The sequence below is a fragment of the Mustela nivalis genome (genome assembly GCF_964662115.1).
Source record: "Mustela nivalis genome assembly, chromosome: 12".
Classification (NCBI taxonomy): domain Eukaryota; kingdom Metazoa; phylum Chordata; class Mammalia; order Carnivora; family Mustelidae; genus Mustela; species Mustela nivalis.
The window spans coordinates 90,355,205-90,377,162 of NC_139031.1; the positions used below are offsets into that span (position 1 = coordinate 90,355,205).

A 21,958-nucleotide genomic window follows, 5' to 3' on the forward strand; every position below is an offset into this window, starting at 1 on the left:
CCGGCTCTGCTGCGCCGGCCTGCAGATAGGGCTGGATGGACAGCACGGAGGTCCTGAGAAGCGGACCCTGCTCTGGGCCCCCACTGTTAACAGTGACTCGGTACAGCCACACCTAAGATGGCAGCGCCTGGGGCCTCATTCTGAGGGGGCGGCCATGGACCTGTGGAACTCTGTCCTGCCTCAACAAGGGTCCCTATACACCTGCCCCCCCAACTCTCAGTACAAGGGCTGCCCCGGGTCAGTGCCCCAGACCTGCCCCTGGCCAGGGGCCTGCCTCCTGCCTGGGCACAGGCTCCCAAGGGGGCCAGTGGGTGCAGTAGTACCTTGATCCCGTCCACGGGGTTATGAATGACGGTGGTTTGAGGCTCCTACAGAAGAAGGAAGCACAGAGGAAGGAAAGAGGAAGTGAGAGGAGAAGGTGGGTGGAGGGAGGAGGCAGCCGAGCGTGCATGGCAGGAAGGCAGAGCAGTTTGGGGAGGCCCAACAGCCAGGAAGGCCAGAGAGAAGCACGTGCGCCCACGGAGTGCAGCACAGAGCATGGGGGCGCTGGGCAGGGAACGAGGTCCTCCTGTCCACTTGTCTTGCCACCTGACCCTCTGCCCTGGGATGGCCGGCATGGTTTTGAAGATGTCATGGGAATGAGGGTGGCATATGGAATGGATGGGGTCTGAGATGGGGCTGGCTGTGTGGGACCCTCCCCTCTGGGGCTGAGGCTGCCCCCGCGTGCTGGACGGCCACTTGGCGAGCCCAGCCTTCCTGTGGGCATACAGGGCTGGGCTCCGCACGATCTCGAAACCTGGGCCCCGGGAAACCCCGATCTCTCGGGGCGGCCAGCCCTACACAGGCCGCCATGGGCACATAGCTTGCAACATCACAAGCCACGCCACCAGCTCGGGGGGGGGGGGGGCCCTGGCCAGGAGACATCCCCTGGCCTCCCGACAAGAGGGCCAGAGCCGGGCTCCTCTGAACTTGTGTCTGCCCACGCCTGCCCAGCCAGAAGCCCCAAGCCTCCTCCACCCCTGCTGGACAGCCACAGGCCAGCACAGCCACGGGGCTGTGTCTCCCGGCGGCTGGGGGCCTGCGGGGTACAGCTGCCCACAGGAAGCTGCCCTGGCTGCTGCTGGGTCATCACCAAGCCAACTGCCACAGCGGCTCGTCTCCCTCCAGATCACTGGGGGGCTCCACAGCTAAGACCAGCCCCACCCATGGTTCCTGGGAGACACCAGAGCCCTCAGCTCCAGGGTGGCGTGCCCCTGCAGCAGCCAGGAGGCGTCTCACCACCCAGCCAGGCCCCTGCAGGGTGGCCAGGCACAGACGCTCCGGGTGGGCCTGCTGAGGGCAGAGTTGCACAGGGCAGTGCTCCTGAATGCCTCTCAGAGCTGACCCACAGGTGGGACACTAGGCCAGGCCCCTGCGCAGCCCCGAGACCCCCCAAAAGGGGCTCGGCCCTAATTCCACACCCGAGAGCAAGGGGGAGCTGGAGGGCCAGGCACCGTCCATTGGAGGTAGCTGGGGCTGCACCCCACCGCACCCCAGGCCTGACAGGTGGCCACTGCACAGCCAGGCTGTGGTAGGGCCAGGGGGCAGGGGGCCAAGGAGCGCAGTACCAGGGCAGCCGGAGGAAGCGTCCCTTTCGGGCTGGTGGCAGCGGCGCTGTTCTTGGTGCTGTTTGTCTGGGGCTGTGGAGAGAGGAAGAAGTCAGGGGGGAAGGAGCCACACCCCTTCCCAGGGCCTGCCCGCCAGGGAGGGTGGGCAGCACGGCCACAGGTGGGCCCCAGGGCCAGGGCACTCACCTTCCCCGCGTCAGCCTTCTTGTTGAGTAAGCTCTTGGCTGCTGCATGGGGAGGAAACGGGCAACATGAGCAAAGCACCTGCAGCCCCCAACTACCCACCCCCTCGGGGTGAGCTGACCTCAGGGCTAGCTGGGCTCTGGGGATCCCCAAGAGCTAGGGGGCAGCCAGGGGACCCCAAGTCCCAAGGCAGGGTGGCATCTGTCCTCGGTGGAGGCTAAAGCAGGTCTGCCCAGTTCTGAGCCTGGCCATCCTGGAGAAGGCCCACAGGAGACCCAGTACAGCTCAAAGCTCTCAACGCCAGGACAGGCCCCTTCCCCCAGCCATTCTCCATGATCCTGCAGGACACCATGGTTTCCTGTCCCACACAGGCCCTGCAGCTTGTGGACAGTGTGTAGGCTCCACCAAGGAGGAGGCAGGTGCTCCCCCCACCCTGCACAGGAACATAGGATGGGGCACCAGGCTGGGGTGCTGGGCCATCTGCCTGTCACCTGCCTGTGTTCCCGGGCAGGGGCCGGCTGCAGCTGGCCACCCCCCCACGTAGGGAGGGGCTCATCCCAAGTGCGGATGGCTGCCTGCCATCAGCCTCCCACCCCGCTCCCTGGGCAAACAGGACTCAGCGCCCTGCCCACAGGCCCCCTGGCTCAGCACCCGGGGGCTGCCTTGTTCTTCAGGAACCAATCCTGGAAGTCCTGACCTTGGAGTCATTTCCTGGCCTTACCGGGGCAGCATCGGCCCCAACACAGGCCCCCCGGCCCACCCCTGAGGCCCTGGGGCTCTGATGGGCTCAACAAGGTGCCACCCATGGGGAAGGCTCCAGAGGGCCCCCTCACATCTCCGGCTGCCCACCACCTGTGGGACACCCCACCTGTGCAGACTCGCCCCAACACGACCACACAGAGGTCAGGGCAGCCCGCCACCCCCTCCAAGTCCCACAGCATCTGGGCCCTCCGCAGTGGACAGCGTTTGTAGAACAGCTGCCAAACCAAGGGAAGTCGGCTTACCTTCCAGGGAAGGAAAGGTGAGGAGGGAGGGAGATAGTAGTAGGGAAAGAAAGAAAACAAGATTCACGTGGTCAGGCAGGAGCGCAAGCGTGTGGCCCAGGACCCCGCCCGCCCCACCAGCACGCCGGGCCCAGCGCTGCCCCACCTGTGCAGGGCAGAGCGCCGCATCAGGGGCCGAGGCCGGGGGTGGGCCCCCAGGGCTGCTGCAGCCCCCCACCCTGCCGTGGGTCCCCAGCCTCCAGCTGGCCAGCCGTCCCTGCAGCCCACTGTGGTTCACGGGGGGCAGGGGGGGGGGGACTCTTGATGGCGGGAAACATCCCTGGAGGCCGTGGTGCCGGGCTGCTGTGCACACCGGGACCCAGGGAGAGCCGCAGTTCTTCACAAGGGGTCCCCACACTGGCAGCCTCAGCGGCAGCACCCAGACCCCCCCACACTTCCCAGGGGTAGTGGGGCCTCTGTTCTAGGGGGCTTTAATGCTGCTTCGGTTTGAGACCACCATCAGGGTCCCAATCCTCTGGACTGTGGCCCATCTTTCTCTCTGGGAAGGTCCCTTTGCCACCCTCCAGGCTCTGTGCAGGGACATGGGTGATGTGCTCGAGCAGAGAGCCCTGTGGGGCTGTCCAAGTGCCACCCCAGGGTCGGTCTCTCCCCACAATCTGTCCACTCTCTCAAAGGCTTCCCCACCAGGAACCATGGGGCTGCGTGTCACCAGAGACCTGCCTCTTGGCCCATGCCCCGGTCCTGCAGGCTTCCCCGCCACGAGAAGTATCACAGGATCCCAGTCAGTGCAGGGGTGACAGGGCCCCTCTCTGGCCCACCAGGCCTGCCCGCCCTGCAGCACACCCTCCCGGTCTGGCGAGGCTGGATCAGGACCGTATCCCAATGCCTGCAGGCCCAGACCCGTGAGCGTCCCAGGACCAAGACTGCCATCTCCCAAAGGGCCACTTCCCCTTGTGGGGACCCTGGAAACCACCAGAGGTCGGCTCCAACCCACCTTCCCATAACCCAGCATGGCGGGAGAGCCCAAACCTGTGGACATGGGAGCTTTTGCACCTAAACCCCGCTGACCTCAGTCCCCTGCTCCCTTCCCCAAGTCCAGCGCACAGGTAGGCCACCTCCCCCAACATGGGAGTCATGCTGAAGTCGCACAGCCCAGGGACCCCATCCTTGCTGGCTGACCAGCAGGGCCAGGGTCCTCCAGGGGCCCGGAGGAAAGAGGCGTCCAGCCCAGCATCCCAGAGCCATGCATCCCCACAGAACCCGCACAATAATGCAGAGCGTCCGAGCCGGCCCGGCGCACCGAGGAGACACAGCCTGCCCTGCCTGGCCTTCCTCTCGAACCGAGCCCTGGTGAGAAGCGGACGGAGACCCTGGGGCAGGCCTGGATCTCAAGAGAGTCCCCCTCAGTCCCTGACTCTCCAGACCCTGCTACCCGAGACGACAACACCCCAGCAGACTCAGACGGCTCCGGTGGGGCCCGGGCTCCAGAAAGCCTCACAGCAGACACCCAGCCCCTTAACCGATCCCCAAACACCTCCCCTGAGGAACTCCCTTGGACCAGTGGCTACAAGACACAGGACAGGCCCCTCCTGAAAGCAGCTCCTGGAAATTCCTTGCCTCCAGGGCCCTGTGGACCCCGTCTGTACTGGCAGTACAAAGCACAGGGCACTCCCTCCACGCTTTCTCAAGTCAGATGCGCGAGTTGGCAGCAGGTGCCCTGGGGGGGGTGGACTGAGCAGGTACCCCAGACCCGTGGTGGACAAGCAGAGACCTCAGGCCGGCCATGGCTGCCCTACAACCCCAGCTTGCCTGCCCCCTCTCGGGGAAGGCCGAGACGCTCTGACGACCTGCGGCATCCATCTCCACAGAGACCCCACAGGCTCCTCTGGCCAGGGCGCTGCATCACCCAGGAGGCTGTCCCCTATGGAGGAGCCGTGGCCTTGAAATGGAGAACCCCGCCCAGTGCCACTGGCTGAGGTGGGCTGACCTCAGCCCAAGGCCCAGCATCTGGCTCATCCCCTCGCCGGCGGCCCCAGACAGCCATGCTGGGCTCCGTCCGCATGCACTGACCGCCTCGGGGACCAAGCAGCCCCGGGCGCCCCGCAGGGCTGGGCATGCACGCGGCGCATGCATCCGCGGCGCATCCACGGTCCACGGCAGCTGGGCAGGCGCAGGCAGGGGCCCCGCCGGAGGGCAGCCCGGCGGCCTCGCTCACTGCACTGGGCAGCCGCGTTTCTCCAGGAGTGCCCAGGCACCCTGCCCTCCTCCCCGCCATGCGCTCCGGATGGCCCTCCGGGGGCTTTGCCTGCCGGACATGTCTGCTGGGCTCACAGAAGGGCACAGACCATCCTCCCAGAGGGTGGCCCTGCCCGGAGTATCCCCAGGAGGGGGCAGCTAAGGAATGCACCCCTGCAGGACCTTGAAGCAAGAAATGGGGTGGACGGCTGGCTGGGGCCAAAGCACAAGGCACCAGCAGAAAACCGGCCCCCGCGGCTCCGTCCAGGGAGCCCTGGGGTCGGCCCTGGGCTGCAACAGGCTCTGTGCGCCCTATGCCTGCACTGGCCTTGGCTCGGGCTGGGCTCCTGGCAGTTCCTGGGGTCTGCTAGCCCTCAGGGCTCTGGCCAGCTCACAGGGGGATGGGCAGGAGCTGGCCTGAGGCCCCTGGGAGGAGCAGGGTCCAGAGAAGCAGCCTCTCTGCTCATACATTTGGAAGGAGGCCGGGGGCCTCACAGGAAGACCCAACAGGACATTCTCTGGGGGCTGAGGCCCCCGTCCTGGAGCTCACAGGGCAGACATGTGCACCTCGGACCCACACAGACCTCCAGCTCCAAGCGAGTGACGGGAGCAGCATGGTGCAGGTGCTTGTGCACGGGGGCGGGCCAGGCGGGGAGTGCGGGGGGCTGGCAAGAGAGCTCTCATGGTGCAGGACCTCTGCCCCCAAGCCTTCTTCCCCAGAGCCCCCATTCAGGGTTCAGACCCAGCAGCAGCCCTGAGGCTTCCTACAGTTGGTCAAGGTCACTCTGAACGGGAGTCATGACAGACAAGCAGGGAGAGAGATCACAGAGCACAGGGCTCTGACCAGAGGGGTCTCCTGACCCCCAGACTCAGGGGCCAGGACCAAGGTCCAGTGAAAAGCATCTGGGGGGAGGCATGGCTCGGGTGTCCCCTAGCCTGAACCCTCCTTCAGTGCATGGGGTCTGAGGCTGCTGGGACAGCGGGGGCTGCCATGTGGGATCTGTCCCCGGCGGGAGCGGGGGCTCCCGGGGCCTCGGGGGCAGCTCCGGAGGCCCGGCCGGCAGCTGCGTGCAGCGAGGGGCTGCATGCCAACAGGCGGGACCCTGGGCAAGAGCATCTACCTTGTTCCACCAGCCCCATGGTGGTGCCGGAGGCCGCGGTGGACATTGTGGCCGGAGCGGTGGTCTGTCTGCCCACTGTTAGCACCGGGTTAGAGACGAGGGAGGGGCGGACACAGACGGGGCGGGCAGGGGAAGGGAGGGGAGAGACAAAGGAAGCAGAAGAAGATTAGAGTCCACAGTTGGGTGGCGGATGGTTCCAGAGTCCCATTCACAGGAGAGTGGGAACAGGACTGGGACTGACGGACAGCTGAAAAGGGTCTGCCTCCTTTCTCCTTAGAAAACCCCAGCGGGGGCTTCTCGCGCCCAGTGGGCATGCGCACAGGACAGGACCCGTTAGTGTTGGTGTGACACATGCCCCCCGGTCCCGGCAGCACAGTACCACAGCCAAAGGAACAGGATGGGGAGCTAGATGCAGACGAACAGGGATGGACCCCAGACGCTCCCGCACCCAGTGACGCGGGCGACACACAACCACAGGACAGCCAAGGGGCCACCTGCCCCGCGGGCGACGCTCTGCCCAGTGGGCCTGCCAGGGCCCCTGGCCTTGGGGTCGCTGACAGATGCCCCCGTAGCAGCCACACGCCCCCCCCCGCCCCGCCCACCCACAGCGCCAGGGCGGGTGGCCGCCAGTGAGTCCAGAGCTTGGTGGAGAAGTCCCGGGTCCTCCTCTCCCCTCCCACACACAGAACGAGTGCTCAGAGGGCTCAGGACAAGGCCATGGAGGTGGCGACCAACACCTGGACAGACACACAGGGCTGCGGCCCAGACGGCAGCGAGGACACAGACCCAACACGCAGGGACAGGGACGTGTGCCGGGCGGCCTCCCAGGCCGGGCTGGGTCGGGGTGGGGGCAGACCCTGGGGTGCTGCCCAGAGTCCAGGCCTCAAGGTCCTGAGCAGGCAGAAGGCCGCTGCGCCATGGGGAAGAAGGGCCGGGGGGAAAGGGGGCGTGAGAGGGGCGGGCTACCGGCAGCGGCTCCCTGGGAAGCCTTCCCCTCCGCGAGCTGACCGTTCTCACCTGAGAAATTTCTTGTGGCCAGCATGGTGGTGAGGATCGCACCCTGGGGAGAGACACGCAGCTGAGGCCAAGCTACCGCAGCCCAGACCTCAGCCCGGGGGCACCCGCAGGATCTGGGTCCCGGCCTGGCACCCCAAGAGTCTACCGGCTCTCCAGCTGCTCAGGGACCGGCCCCCACTTCCTGAGTGAAAACAGAGGCTGCCCGCTGAGCACAGCTTCCAGGGGCCTTCAGGACCCCCAGGGCTGCTGCGGCTGGCCTCCTCCTCCCCCTCCCCGCCCGGCCACCAGCGGCTCAGGCTGCTGTCCACACCAGGCCTGCCAGGGTCCGAGGCTGCCCACCCACTCTTGCTGGGGCACGGGGCAGCAACTGGGGGCACCTGCGCCTCCATAGCCCTGGGGGGTCCCCAAGCGCCGCTGCCATGCAGGGCTGGATCTGCCTGACCCATCTGCTCTGGGAGGGTGCCAGGATCGCCAGGACCCCGTGCCTTCCCTCACCCAGCCCGCCGGGACCCCTCTGGCCACTCCTGGCCTGGGGCCATCAAGTCACAGGCAAGCCCCCAGTGGACGAGCACGCGGACTGTGGGATAGGTGGGCTGGGCACTGAGGCCCAGGTCTTACCTTGAGCTTCCTTCGGGCGTTGAACTTTTTCAAGCACTCCACGGTCTCCTGCCTGTGCATCATGGAGGCCACCGTGGAGCGTTGCTGTGGGGAGAGGGGCCGTCACACCCTGCTAAAGGCTCCGAGAGGTCTTCGTCCCTCAGGGAGAGGGCTCAGGACAGCAGAGCTGTGCCACGGCCCTTGTGCCAAAGCCACCAGCCGCCCACTGCAGCCAGAGCTCAGCTGTCCCCCCCCACCGGCTGCCCAGCCCTGAGCCCACAGCCCCTTTCTACCTGGAACCCCCCCACCCTCCTGGCTCTCCCGACGGCCGTGTCTCCTACCCAGGCCGTCTGCCTCGACACTCCGTCCCCTCACACACAGGCCGGACCAGAGACGGAGGCCTTGACAGCCCGCAGTGGGTCCCAGACCCCTGAGGCGCACAGCCAGGAGACCCGGGATGTGCCAGCAGCGGGCGGAGGACCCCAGGGTCTGCGTGCGGGGACTTACGCAGACCCACGGGTGCTTCAGCGCCTCGTGGGCTGTGATGCGCTTGGCGGGGTTGATGGTCAGCATCTGGTTGATGAGGTTTTTGGCTTCAGGAGTGACTGTGTCCCACTCAGGAGATGGAAACTAGAAACGGAAGCGACAATGAGGGAGTGTGAAGCCCCCTCCCCAGACAGCAGCCAGGGTCCTCTGAGGTCTCTCACGTGGGCCTGCCTCCCCGAGCTGAGGAGGGGCAGAAAGGGTCCAGCACTCACGTCGTAGGCTCCCGCCTTGATCTGCTGGTACAGCTTGTGCTGGTCCTCGTCCCAGAAGGGCGGGTAGCCCACCAGCAGGATGTACAGTATCACCCCTGCGCAGAGCAGAGCGCTGGCCTCATGCACTGCCCTGCCCCCACCCCTCCCTCAAGTCTCCTCCCCAGCCCCCCACTCCCTGCCCCCTAACACCCCTCCACCCCCCTCTCTGCACCCCTCCCCCAGGCCTCCTCCCCAGACCCCCACCTCACCCCCAGCCCCCCACTCTCTGGATCCCCCTTGTAGGCTCCACCCCTAGCCCACCCCCATGCCCTCAGAACACAAGGGTCACGTCCAGGGCTCAGCTCCTGCAGCGACCCCACCACAGTGGTCTGCATGAGGTCCCCCACCCACCCCACGCTGTGCACTCCTTCTGGCCCAGACCTCTCTTCTGGGTGCAGGGCAGGCACTAGGGTGGTGGGCTTCAGCCAGGTGGGCCCCACCAGGGTCACATGAGCAATTCTAGTCTGGGTGGGGAGGGGGACTCCTGGCGGACAGCAACCCCGAGTCAGCCCAGGGGCAAGCCTGGGACGGGCGCAGGGCTCCCTCCACCGCGGCCCCGCGGCCCCACCCCACCTCCACAGAGGGCTCACCGCATGCCCAGATGTCCACTGGCTTGCCATAGGCCTCCTTGCGCAGGACCTCTGGGGACAGGTAGCCTGGCGTGCCGGCAAACCCTGGGGACAGGGCAGGGGCGGTGTGAAGGCCAAGAGGGCAGCAGACCACCACCCTCGGTCCAGGCGGCCAGGGGTCCCCACTCACCGAACCATGCCTGCTGGTCCCCCTGCACCTCAATGGCCAGGCCGAAGTCCGCCAGCTTCACGGCCGCCCCTTTGCACTTGCTGGCCAGGAGCAGGTTCTCGGGCTGCAGGGAAGACGACACGCCAGTATGCGTGAGGGTCACGCCACAGGGCACTGAGGGGAGGGGGCATAGCAGATGGGATGGTGGTCTGCAGGCTGACACCCTGCCCGGTGGGAGCTGCCCCAGCAGATTCCTTGTCACCCAAGGGGGCAGAGGGGAGCTGTCACACCCAGGCCGAAAACTCAGAAAGTGGCAGGCAGACTCTAGAGCCCCTCACTAGCCCGGCAGGCAGTACGCTTGCTGTGTCCCACATCTGGGTGCTCAGAGTCGGTGGGGGGCTGCCTGAGGAATGGCGCCCCCCCACCAGAGGACCAGAGTAAGGAAGCAGCGCAGAGCATCTGACCGCCCCATCCCTCAGCCTCGGGCCATCCAGCACCCCCAGTGGGAAAAGGCCCCTTACATGCCCCCGCCTCAGGAGCAGTGCGCTTGAGCAAGCTGAAGGGACTTCGTCCCCCATCCCACAGGAGCACCACAGGGCGCTCTGTGCCCTGTGCCCTGTCCCTGGGCTGCCCATCCTGGCCTGGCCGCCTTCAGCGGTCAGTGCAGAGCCCTCAGAGCTCTGGCCTCCAGCCTCCCTCGTCCCTGACCGCCAGGGGCCCTCAGCCCCCTCCCCAGGCCACCGTCCCAGCAGGCAGGCCATTGAGAGTACAGCCGTGGTGGTGCCCCAGGAAAGACCCTGTTAACAGTGCTGGGGACCCTGAGGTGGCAGAATGTGCCCATGGCCCCTGGAACCCATGAAGGATGCCAGCCCCGTGGCAGAGACCAGCGCTTCCCCGGGCTCCACACAGCTGGCCGGGCCCCATGTCCCCAGCACGTCATCTGTGTGAGATGTGCTGTGGACATGGGGTCCTGCTGCCCAGCACAGCCCAGAGGCCCCCACACGTCTTTGTTTGGTCAACGTGAGTGGGACTGGGGGGCCCCCAGTCCCCTGAGCCCCCACCTCCCCTCGCACCCACATCGAGGGGTCTGAAGTGGCCGGCAGGACTGCCATGGATGAGGGCTCAGCCCCAGAGAAGAGTGGGGGACCCCTGCTCCCTCCAGTTCCCTCACAACCCCCCAATGCGGTGCCAAATCCCTCTGCTCTCCCCACGCAGCACTCGGCTGAGCACAAACCCACCACGGGATGGCCTTGGGGGTCTGTCCCCATCAGGGGACAGGTGTCCTCTCTGGAAGAGGAGACACCATCTGCCCCCCACGCCCGGCAGGAGGCAGAAGGTCCACTGTCCTGCCCTTTTCTTCTTTTCATCAGGCTGGTGTGGCCCAGGACATGCCGGGGCCGGGGTGCGGGGGCGCACATATGTTCATGCCTCACGGGCTCCATGGCCATGGTGGGGGGCCCGCTGCCACGGGACGCAGCTTCAGACCAAATGTGGTGCCCGGCAATGAGGCCCACCGCCCGGGCACACAAAGCAGGCAAGGACACAGGACCATGTGGGACTTGCAGAGACAGACGGAAAGGGCATGGGAGGGGACCCTGGGCCTGCTCCTGGTGCGACACCATCCCTAGAGCAGCCCCTGCAAAGACCAGCACCATCCTCAGAACAGTCCCTGCAAAGATCAGGGGCCCAAGGGAGGTGTAACCCCATTCAGCCTGGGAAGGTCGGTCTCAAGTGCCACCTGGGGATTCTCGGCAGGAACGACAGACCCTTCCCCCAGAGCCCAGCCCAGAGGAAAGTCCACTTTGGAGACAATGAGAGGCAGGGAAGCTGGAGGGGGTGCTGCTCCCCCTGAGGCCACGCGGTGCCCTGCGGGGGAACAAACCGCTCTGCCTGGAGTGAGCCCAGGGCAGCAGACTCACAGGACAGGCTGGACACCGGCAGAGGCCAGCGGGGCCGCCCTCCCCAACCCTGCTCCCCTGGCATCTGCCCCACCTGTGTGCAGGTCACCTGTGTGCCACCCCCGCTGGGTCTGTGTTCCCCCCTGCAACCCAAACACCCCTAGTGGACACGCGCATATACACACACCCCTGCCTGTGCCCCCACACGTGCTCGTCCTCGCGCTCCGGGGGGGGGCCTTCTTGCAGGACGCGCAGCTGCCAGTGGCCAGCTGGCCCAGAGCAGGGTTGGGGACTCACCTTGAGGTCCCTGTGGACGACCCCCATCTGATGGCAGTGCAGAACCGCCTCCAGGATCTGCTGGATACAGTGACTGCAGCGAACAGCAGGCGTGTTAGTGAGGGTGGCCACGAGAGGCAGGGGTGGGGAATGGGGTGCTATGTGGCACTGGGCTCGCAGGAAAGCAGAGTCAAGGTGCCGCCTGCCGCACAGGGGAGGAGATGCCAGCTAGAAGGGGGTCCCCTGTGGCCAGCACAGGGCAGGGCCAGCCCCCACGCCCCACCTTCTCCTCTGACCAGGCCCACAGCAGCAGTACTCAGAGGACACACCCCTGTTCCCCCGGCTCAGGCCGCCCAGGCCTGACCCCGCACCAGACATCCTCTGGGAGGAGGACCAGGGCTGAGCCCACACCCCTCTGGGCAGGCCAGCCATGTGGAGCGGGGTGGCCACCAGAGGCCTGCGGTCCTGGCGCAGCGGCAATCCCACAGCTGGCCATACTGGCTGCTCGGCCCCGGGGCAGCCCCGTGGTCCTGAAGGCTTCCTGCCTCTGCCCCGAGTCCTGAGCCAGGGAGATGTAGGGGGCCTCCTGGGCACGCCTGGCTGCAGGGAGAGCTCAGAGCTGCCTTCGGGCTCCTTGCACACCTGCATATGCTCATCACTCACGCCCCAAGCCCCAAGGACACAACACCCTGGGGCCCGAGCCTGCCTCCTCCAGGTGCCCCGAGGGTGGCCACGGTCGCCGGCTGCCCCAGAGCCAGCCCTTGCCTCCTTGGGGTCCCAGCCACCCCTGCAGCATGGCCAGCCACAGGCCGCCAGGAGCCCCCTGCCCAGGACAGCACTCACAGCCCCTCGGGCGGGGGAGGGGGGGCGAGGCAGGGAGGCAGACTGCTTCAGGACCCCTCCCACCACGCCCGGACCTGGCAGGTGACTGAGGGTCAGCTGTTCTAACCTCGAACAGGGCATGGGGTGAGGGACCAGACTGGGTCCTCAGGTAGCTCTGGGCACAGCTGGGAGAGCACACACCTGAGGGACATCTACCCGTGGCACAGGAAGGAAACCCGAGCTTCCTCCTCACACAAGCCAGGACCTAGGAACCCTAATGACAACAGTGCCTGAGCTCTGCAGGGGGTCAGAAGGAGCGGGGCCCAGACCTGGGGGAGGCCACCTCTTGTCAGCGCCACCACGGGCTGGAACCACAGCCCCCTCATGCCCTAAATCTCAGGACCTGGGGTCTCCTGTTCTTGTGTACTGGCCTAACTCACCCTCAAAACCTGCCTCGTTCTTATGACTCCCACAAAGCCCTCATCTGCCTAGAACCATCCCCCATGGTCCTCATCCCCGTCCTGATGGCGCCAGCCCCCCGTTACGGTGGCCATGCGCTCAGCACCTGTGGGCTGACCCCCACGGCAAGCTCGCTGGGGGGACCACTCCACCGGGGGCCCTCCTCTAAGGTTGGGGTAGGACGTGGGGTGCAGGCAGGCCCGGGGTTGTCAGCGCTCATACCCGGAGCTCCGCCACCGGTCCCTGGGCCCACCTCGCACTGTGGCATTGGCAGGGAACTGGGGGTGATGGGGAGCCCTGGCTGACCAGCCCCCTCCAAAGCTGCTGCGGCTCGGTGCTGGCCCCACTGTCCCGTAGGAGCCTGCCCTGCCTGCACCAACAGGCCTCGTGGGCCACAGGGGGACATGGCCTGGGCCTCTGGCCGCTCTGGTGGGCCCTGGGGTCCCTGGCCTCTCGTCAGACCTGCTGAGCCTGCGGCACAACCTGCTTTGGCTCTGGGTCAAGCCCACCTTCCACCTGCCTGCCCCTCGAGACCCTTCCTTGGCTCTGAGCCCTGACAACACCCTCTGGGCCGCCCACCACAGTCCCACAGTCCCACAGCCTCTGCAACAGTCCCGACGGGGTTCTTTCCTCATGATAGGGCCGTGCCCAGCAGGGACAGGTTCCGAGAATGTCTGCCGGACCCACAGGTCCGTGCGCTGCAGGACAGACTGGGAATGTTGGCTCAGACTGGGGGCTGCACCACCGCTTTTCTCCTTGTCCCTTCCTGGGAACGCAGGGCCCAAAGCAGCACCAGAGACGTGAGCCCACACTCCCAGCCAGCGTGTCTCTCCGAGAGCACTGGGGGACCAAGGACAGACCCCACTCCAGGGCTTCACGGGCGCCAGGAGGGAGAAACCGGCGGGCAGGAGGGAGCTGCCTAAGCTGGGCTCCCCGCCAGCCACATGGTGGTGGGGGCCTGACACCGCAGCTTGCAGAAGCCCTTTCCAGGAGGCCCTGGCCTGGGGGGCTCCCGGGCACTTCTGGCCCCCTGCCCACTCCAGCCTGGGAGCACAGACTGGAGACCTGCCCACCTTCCCTCCTGCTCATACGGTGCCATCTTCCTGGTGGGGCCTTTTGGGGTCAGAGTTGTTGCCAAGAGCATTCCAGATGCTGACTGGGTCCTGGACACCATTCTCCTGGTACCAGGCTCTGGGGTCACCCCAGCTGCACCCCTGCCACCGCCTCCTCCTCGCTGGGGCAGTCGGATTCTCAGGGGCCCTTGAAACATCTCTCAAGCTTTCTAGGGTTCTAAAAAACTGGGTCATAAATATTTTGACCTTTCCCTGCTTTGGAAAAATACACTCCACGTTCCCCACAAACCACCACATTTCTCTGAAGTGGGATCAGGAAAGAGCTCAGAACAGCAGCGCCTGCCTTCCTCCCGCCCCCACCAGAGACTCGCCACGATGGCAGCCCCAGCACGCCCCGCCGCGAGCAGCACTGGCTCTGGCAGGCCCCAGGGCTGGATCTCCCTGCCTCCGCACAGGGCCAACGACCCCTCTCAGGGGCAGATCCCCAGAGCCAGGTAGCCCTCCCAGGATGGCAGTTAGCCTGGGCACCCCCGCCACGGTTCCTGACGATGCCCGTGGGCGAGTCTACGGCAGATGGTCAGGTCCTCCTGCCCGGAAACAAAGCACCAGCACAAAGGTCAAACGCAGGGCCAGAGCTCCAGGGACAAGAGGTGCCCAGAGGCACTCCCTGAGAGTCCTCTCGTCGCCTTCTCCACACTGGGCAATGAGCAAGGCAGGCTTCGTGGGAGAAAACGAGGCATTTGTGGGGAGAACCCCAGCTCTGTCTCCTCTGGGCCAGTTCCAAGGGGCCCCTAACACCAAGGGGGCCCTTCCCGACAGGGTCCCCAACAGGACTGGGGCCAGAGGGATCCCCGGGCATCAAGCAGCAGGGCCAGGGCCTGGAGGGGGTGTTGGAGACAAGGCCGAGACGCAGGCAGGAGGGGCAGGCAGGTGAGGGAGGAGCTCGGAGGCCACAGGTGTCAGGGAGCATAGGGTGTGTGCACGGCTGGGCGTGGGCGGGCCGGGGTGGGGAGCAGCACCCAGGGGCTCCCAGCCAAGAGGGAGTTGCAGCCATGGGCCTTAACACCCCTGAATTGGGAGCACCTGCTGCGGAATGCAGAGAAGGGGCCAGGCTCCAGGCAGTGAAGAGTGCTGAGGAAAAGGCCCCAGAGGCAGGGCGCTGCCGGTGGGGACACAGAGGGCCGAGAAGGCCCGCGGCCCGGATGCAGGCTGCCACGTGGCCATGGTGGCAGAACTGTAAGGCAGGCCTTCCTCATGCTGGCTTTGCCCTGGTGGTGGGCCCCGGGCCCTGCGCCAGCCAGCAGGACCCTGCCCACCTGGCCTCCCCAGAGCTCCTCCCACGCCGGAAGAGGTCAGGACAGCCCAGGCCTGGCAGGCAGGCGCCCACTCTGCGGACATCCCACCCTGGCCCCACCGAGCCTGGGCATGCGGCTCAGCTGCTCTCCCTACCTTTCTTAAAGGAGAAAATGAGGACCAATCTGCTCCCGAAGGGGACCGGCCACTCCCAGGTGAGCAGACGAAACAAAGGTCCTTCCTCGTGGAGCCTTGGGAAAGCAGCCCATGCCCCTGTGCCCTGTCCCTGACACCCCCCAACCCCGGCCCCAACCCCGGAGGACCCAGGAGGCCCTGAATGGGGACCCAGGCCGCTGCGGGACTCGCTCGGGCCGTTGCCAGCAGGCACAGTCGCCTGTGGGTAAAGAAACGAGTCACAAAAAGCTACTTTAAAAAATAGTATTCGGGGCACCTGGGTGACTCAGCCTCTGCCTTCGGCTCAGGTCATGGTCCCAGGGTCCTGGGATTGAGCCCCACATCGGGCTCTCTGCGCTGTAGGGAGCCTGCTTCCTCCTCTCTCTCTGCCTGCCTCTCTGCCTACTTGTGATCTCTGTCAGATAAATAAAGAAAAAATCTTAAAAAAAATAAAAATAAAAATAAAAAAAATAAAAAATAGTATTCAAGGGACACCTGGCGGCTCAGTCAGTGAAGCAAACACCTTCGGCTCAGCCTTGATCTCAGGGTCCCTGGACTGAGCCCTGTGTCTATGGGCCCCTTGCTCAGAGGGAAGCCTGCCTCTCCCTCTACCTCTGCTTCTCCCCACCCCGGCTCATTCTCTCTCTCAAATAGATAACATCTTTTTAAAAAAATTAAAATGAAATAATAATATTCGTTTTCTGGACTAGAAAAGGAATATATGCTCATTAATGAAATTTTTAGGAGCAAGTAACATGAAAAATTAAAAATAAAAAGCATCCATAGTGAACACCAGCACCTAGAGTGACCAGAGCAGCCTTCTGTCTTTGTCACAAGAGGGGTTCTGGGGCCCAGCTGTCCTCAGGCTGAGATGCATGGGCCACAGCTGCCAGCTGCCCGCCAATGGCATCCCTTCCAGGAAGGAGGGCCCTGTGTCCCCAACAGCAGGCTGCGGCAGCCCCCTGATGTCCCTGGGGCCCTCATCCCCTGGGATGGCTGACCCCAGGGGGAAGGGCTGTCCAGGGGCCCCCCACAGGAGCCTCAGCCAGAGGGAGCCTGAACCCCTCCATCACTCCACACAGGGCCCTGGCTTCCTGCCCACAATGGACAGGCTCTCCCTTCCTGTCTGCCCTTCCTGCCTCTGGCTCTGGAAAGACGGCACGGAAAGGGACCCCTGACCCATCTTCAGAAAAGCATTTGGAAACTGCCCATCTTCTCGAGGAAGGCCCTGCCAGGTGCCTGCTGTGGGCCACAGACAGATGTCCAAGGTGGGGGCGTGGGGAGCACCATGACTCCCCCTTCCACCGCCCACCCCCAGCGAAAAAGCCCCTCTCTGGGCCATCCCCACCCCAGGGAAGCAGAGCTGGCCCAGGCACTCCCTGACTCCGGCCGGCTCTGATCTGGGGGAGGACACAAAAGTGGCTACTCCTGGGACGTGCTCCAGGCTCCCAGCAGGAACGCCGCCTCCGGCCGGCAGACCGTCTGCCTCAGCTGTGTGAGCCGCTCTGCCCACAGGAGCACACGCGGGCCCTGGGGGCCGGTGGCGACCGAATGAGGCTGGGTTGGGAAGAGAAGGGAGCCGGAAGGACAGAGGCCTGCACACCCACCTGGCATCCGCCTCGCTGTAGTACTCTCGGGCCACGATATCCTCGAACAATTCCCCGCCCGTGACCCTGAAGACAAAGCACAGGTCACACATTCTGAGGACCCCATCGGCCTCATCACTCCATCCCTGTCGTCACTGCTGGCAACATCAACTCCTCCTCCTCCCCCTTCTCTACCGTATTCCCTATCGTCCTCATCTCCCAGGACTAACCACCGACTGAGTCCTTACACATGGTATCATTTCACATGTCCACTCTCACAGCTGCTCTGTGACACGGCACTGTCATGCTCAGAAAATGGGCTCTTGACAGGGTGGTGGCCAGAGTGGGCAGCACAGGAGTCTGACCCAGGCCTCTGCAGTGTTACCCAGGCTTTGTCATGCTAACACTGGGCCTGAAGAGATCTGGATCCCTCCTCATGACCCCTGGAACCAGAGCTGTGTCCCCGCACAGAGCAAGGGGCCAGAGAGCCAGTGCCCAGATCTGGCCTCCCTCGTAGGTGAGCCTGTGAGGTGTCCCAAGCCCCATCTAGGAGCAGGGAGGGATTTCTGTCTGCACACCCACTTGCCATGTGTCCCTGCTCAGTGAAGGCCTTACAATCAGAACGGTCGCCCAGACAGGAAACTGCCCGGAGGGCTTATGAGAAACCCGAGAGACTCCAGGCTACCCGGGGCCCTTTGAGTTGGAAAATAAGGATGGACAGAAAGGTAAAGACAACAGGGGTGAGGCACAGATGCAGGGGGAGCAGGGAGGAGCCCTCTCGGGGCCCTTCGCAGCCCCTCCCCCAGCTCCACAGGTTCTGGCCAGGCATCCCACCACTGAGACGGGCAGGCCGAGAGCTGCCTCCTTCTGCAGCCGTGCTGTCCCCAAGGGCTGCACCCTCTCCATCTGCATTTCTGTTCACGAAGGTAGGAATTGTGTGGGCCTCATTTCTGTGCCTCTGCTTGGGCAGGCTGGCTTGTGGCAGGGGCGACAGGCACCGGGCCTGCTTGAGTGGGCGCCCCTGGCGTGGGTCGATGCTCCCTAAAAGTCAGACGGCAAGACACACAGGACCTGTCAGAGCTCAGCATGCCCCTCTCTGGCAACACACCTGCTTCTGACGCCCCTGGACATGCCAAGCGCTTGGGAGAAAGGAGCTCTTGGCTTCTGACCTGCCACCAGAAGACCCCAAGGCTCAGAGCCAGCAACAGCCTAATGGAGGCTGAGCCTTGCGGGCATGTGCACATGTGTGCCTCGGCGTGTGTGTGTGTGCCAGCCTGTGCCACAGGCGCGTGCATGCACACCCGTGTGCACATGCACGCATGTGTGTGCCTGAGTGTGTGTGTCCATGTGCACACGTGTGTCCATGTGCACGTGTGTATCCATGCATGTGTGTGTGTCCATGTCCGTGTGTGTCCATGTGCATGTGTCCATGTGCGCGTGCGTGTGTCCACGTGCGCATGTGTATCCGTGTGTGCATGGAGCGAGGAGGTGCAGTCAGGGCTCCGCCCAGGAGAGGGGACTCACTGTTTACCTCCCCGCACCCGGACTCCCAGGCGAGGCTCTGCAGACCCTGAGTCCGAACCCAGGGAGCCCCCCCGGGAGCGAGACCTCGCCTGGGCTGGGGACAGGCCTGTGGGTCCCCGCACCTGGGCCATGCAGTCCAGAGCAGCAGGGCAGAGACTTGGCTGCTGGCAGGGGGAGGGTGACGTCTCATGCAGGCGAGAGGCAACCTGACCCAGAGGCCAACATCTCCTCCTGTTCCCCCCTGGCCCCAGAGGGACAACATGGCTGATGTGCAGCTGTCCCCAAGTCCTTGTGACATTCCCAGGGGTGGGAGTGGAGAAACATGTCAACTCCTGAGTCCACACTTTCCCCAAACTCGGGGCCTCTGGAAGGTGACATCAACCCAGGCAAGAAGTGGTTCCCCGGTTCTAGTGCCACATAGCGGGGGATGCTGCATGGCTGGAGGGGCTGTGGTGGGGCAGGGCCTATCCGACACTCCCCGCTCCCTCCCAGCCCACCCCAGAAGCAGCTGCTTGAGGCCCCGGGACAGAGGCCTCTGCAGGGTCAGGACCACCGCAGGCCTATGGGCCACAGAGGCTTTCAGGGAGGGCGTGCAGGGCCTGGGCCCTTCCCCTGCCCCGCCCCCCAGAAACACCGCCAAGTACTCCTCTCTGGGCTCCCCACACTTGCCTGTCATGTAGGCCAAGAAACATGAACCCACACATGTGCAGACACACACACAGTTACACACGTGCACCGCATGCAGGAACACACGAGCGTGCACACAACACCCACACCACGTTCCCTACCTCCTGTCTTCTGAATCACACCCACCCAGCTGTCTGCCACCAGGGCCCAGGCACAGCCGCCCTCTAGCCGCATGGCCGCTACACTCCCTGTGACACTGGGTGGGTCTAGGGGCACACGGGGTGGAGGGACAGCAAGCTTGTCCCCCTCTGCAGGGACCATGGGACAGACCTTTAGGGCACAGCCTCAGCCTGGCAGTGACAGCTGTGTCCCAGCACAGCCTGGGCTGCCTCAGAGCACGGTCTGGTGGGACACTGGGGGAATGAGAGAGGACCAAGCCCCTCCAGGGACAGTCCTGGCCCCTCTCGACCATGGGACCCAGAGGGCGCGGAGGGCTCTGTAGCTATGGCGGCATCTGTCCTAGAGGGAGGAGCAGCTGCCCCAGGCAGGTGTCCCATCACACAGGTGACAGCACCCTGGCCTTGTGGCCATCAAGAGGCCACTAGGGGCCGCCCGAAGCCCGTGGCCCCTGCCCACCCACTTCCAGGGCCCCAGCGGCAGTGACTCACGGGCAGCTAAATATAGCCGCACAGTGGGAGCGGCCAGGGACGGACAGGGATGAGCTCACTGCTCCTGAATCAGGCAGGAAGGAAGAGGCACCAAAGCCCGCACGTCGGACGCCACACACGCACACGCGTGGACACACAGACACACAGACACACATACGCGCACGCACCCCCAGAAACCGCACATGATCACGAGGACACACACACTCACGCCAGTCGGCTGTGATGAGGACCCCAGGGAACACCTGCAAAGGAAAGGCCACGACCACCCCTCGGGTCCTCCCCTCCCTCACCCCTGCGCCCCGCCCAAAGGACCCAGGGGCCAGCCCCAAGCTTGTGGGACTCCAGACACAGCCGGTGGGGAGGCTGTGCTGGTGAGCCTGGAAGGGAGGAGGCCTGGGAGGCAGGGGCTGTGGAAGCCTCGGATGCCCCCCTTTCCGCCCCTCCCCTGCCCACCCTCAGAGCCGTGCAGTGGAGCGTCCCCAGCTCAGACACTTACAGATCAAAGACCAGGTAGTGGAACCCTTCCTCAGAGATGCTGTCGTGCAGCCGCACTGTGGGGACAGAAGAGGCCGTGAGGGGCTGGCCCAGCCCAGGACCCGCCCTCTCCATGCAGCACCCCTCCTTCATGGAGGGGGCCCACCCATCCCGACAAGGGCCTGGGGCTCCCCACGGGAGGGGGGCACTGCAGGACAGAGCCCAACGGGAGAGCCGTGGGTCCCAGGCGGACATCCAGGGGGCTCCAGGTGTCCAAGGTCCTCTTTCCTCTGCCAAAGACTTGGGCCCCTCTCAGCCCCTCAGCCAGGGGACAGGGGGCCGCAGGCAAGGTGGGGCCCTAGGGTTGCGACTCGCTGGACCAGGCCCTGGAAAGGAGCCACTCACAGGACAGGAGCACCGTGGGGCCCTGTCATCTGCCTCTTGGGACAAGTGAAGGCCAACCAGTGTGCCACCACTTCCAAAAGTTCAGGCCCTGGGTTTGGGCCCCAGGTGCTCCCCAGCCTTGCTGGCCTGCTGTGCGCGTCCCTGAGCCTGGAGCAGCGCCCGGCCCAAGGGTGCCAGCTTGCATCCATGAGCCAGCAAGTGGAGAGCATACAAGGCCAGCACACGCCCGCCACCCCGTGGAGCCAGAGACACACCCCATGCCGAACAGCACGCATCTCTAGGAACGGATCACTCTGGATACTGCCCCCTGTGCCAGATCCTGCCTCCGGCAGATGCCGCCCTGAGCACCCCGCCTGCTCACCAGCATGCGAGGGGCCGTGCACACAGCGGAGAGGTGCGGTTCCCCGAAGACCAAGCCGTGTGCAGAGTGGGGGCTCAGAATCCCCAGGGCTGTGGCTCCTTGGGCCTCTCCCCGCAGGGCAGGCCGCCAGCACCAGGAGGGTTCGCCACAGCCCATTGCTTGCACCCTCCATGCTGCCCTTGTGGCCTGCCCTGTAGGCCTCCTACTTCCTCCCTCCATAACCTTCCCGGGAACCCGGCCGCCAGCATCTGCATGCCTGGAAGCACAGTCTGGCAGCAGCGGTGGCTGACCCAGGCCGAAGTCAGGCACCGAGAGCGGGCTCCTGCCCAAGCAGTCAGAGTGTCTGGTCACCGGGAAGGGGCACCCGTGCCAACTCCGGGGCCAGCTCCTCTGGCAGCTGCCCTCCCGTTTCTGGCTCTGTGGCTCTGCCTGCCGTCCAGCCTTGTCCTATTCGGCTTCACCTCTCCTGGCCCCATGATCGTGATGTGAGGTCTTCCCAGGTCCCCGGCCTCCGCCAGCTACCTGGGCTCCATCCCCTCTCCCAGGGATGTCACGGAGACTGCTGGGTGCGCAAAGCCGATACTGACCTCCCTCCTGCCCACTGATGCCCTCAGGCTGGCCTAATTCTCCCCAGCACCCAACAGAGCCCTGCCCACAGCACCCTCCTTCTAGGACTGTCTTGGAAATCAGTGCAGGGAACAGACGCTCACCCCCTCTAGGTGTTGCCTCCTCGGCCCAGACACCTGCCCTGGCACACCAAGCAAGGCAGGCCCAGGGTCCCCGGAGGGACATTCCTGGGGGCCTTCCTCGCCTTCCCTGGGGGATCCCCAGTGGTCCAGGAGGGCTGTGGGAGGCCCCGGCCTCCAGTGCTGGTGGGAGGGGGTCAGGCTCTTAGGCCTGCTGGCGGGTCCAACCGCCTCGCCTGGGAGACACAGGGCACCTGGGGGACGTGGAGGCTGTGTGCACTTGAACCCTTTTCTTTAAAAAAAAAAAAAAAAATTTTAACATTTAACAAGCAG

At 65.0% G+C, this 21,958-nt stretch overlaps 1 protein-coding gene across 15 annotated transcripts in view; it reads right to left on the reverse strand.

Annotated features, from left to right (window-relative positions):
* Window positions 1-21,958, reverse strand: part of CAMK2B (calcium/calmodulin dependent protein kinase II beta) — a 79,626-nt gene that overhangs the window by 10,381 nt on the left and 47,287 nt on the right. For 3 of the 15 annotated variants that reach the window (XM_082692083.1, XM_082692075.1, XM_082692076.1), the window contains 12 exons: window positions 20,196-20,250; window positions 16,902-16,967; window positions 11,495-11,567; window positions 9,321-9,423; window positions 9,152-9,235; window positions 8,523-8,617; window positions 8,272-8,394; window positions 7,786-7,869; window positions 7,168-7,210; window positions 1,794-1,831; window positions 1,608-1,679; window positions 324-368 (listed from right to left, as the gene is read on the reverse strand). In XM_082692083.1, the coding sequence (XP_082548209.1) occupies window positions 324-368; window positions 1,608-1,679; window positions 1,794-1,831; window positions 7,168-7,210; window positions 7,786-7,869; window positions 8,272-8,394; window positions 8,523-8,617; window positions 9,152-9,235; window positions 9,321-9,423; window positions 11,495-11,567; window positions 16,902-16,967; window positions 20,196-20,250 (881 nt within the window). Of the gene's footprint in view, window positions 1-323; window positions 369-1,607; window positions 1,680-1,793; window positions 1,835-6,150; window positions 6,226-7,167; window positions 7,211-7,785; window positions 7,870-8,271; window positions 8,395-8,522; window positions 8,618-9,151; window positions 9,236-9,320; window positions 9,424-11,494; window positions 11,568-16,901; window positions 16,968-20,195; window positions 20,251-21,958 lie in introns of all 15 variants that reach the window. The other 12 variants (XM_082692082.1, XM_082692087.1, XM_082692088.1 and 9 more) reach the window with 5 other exon arrangements.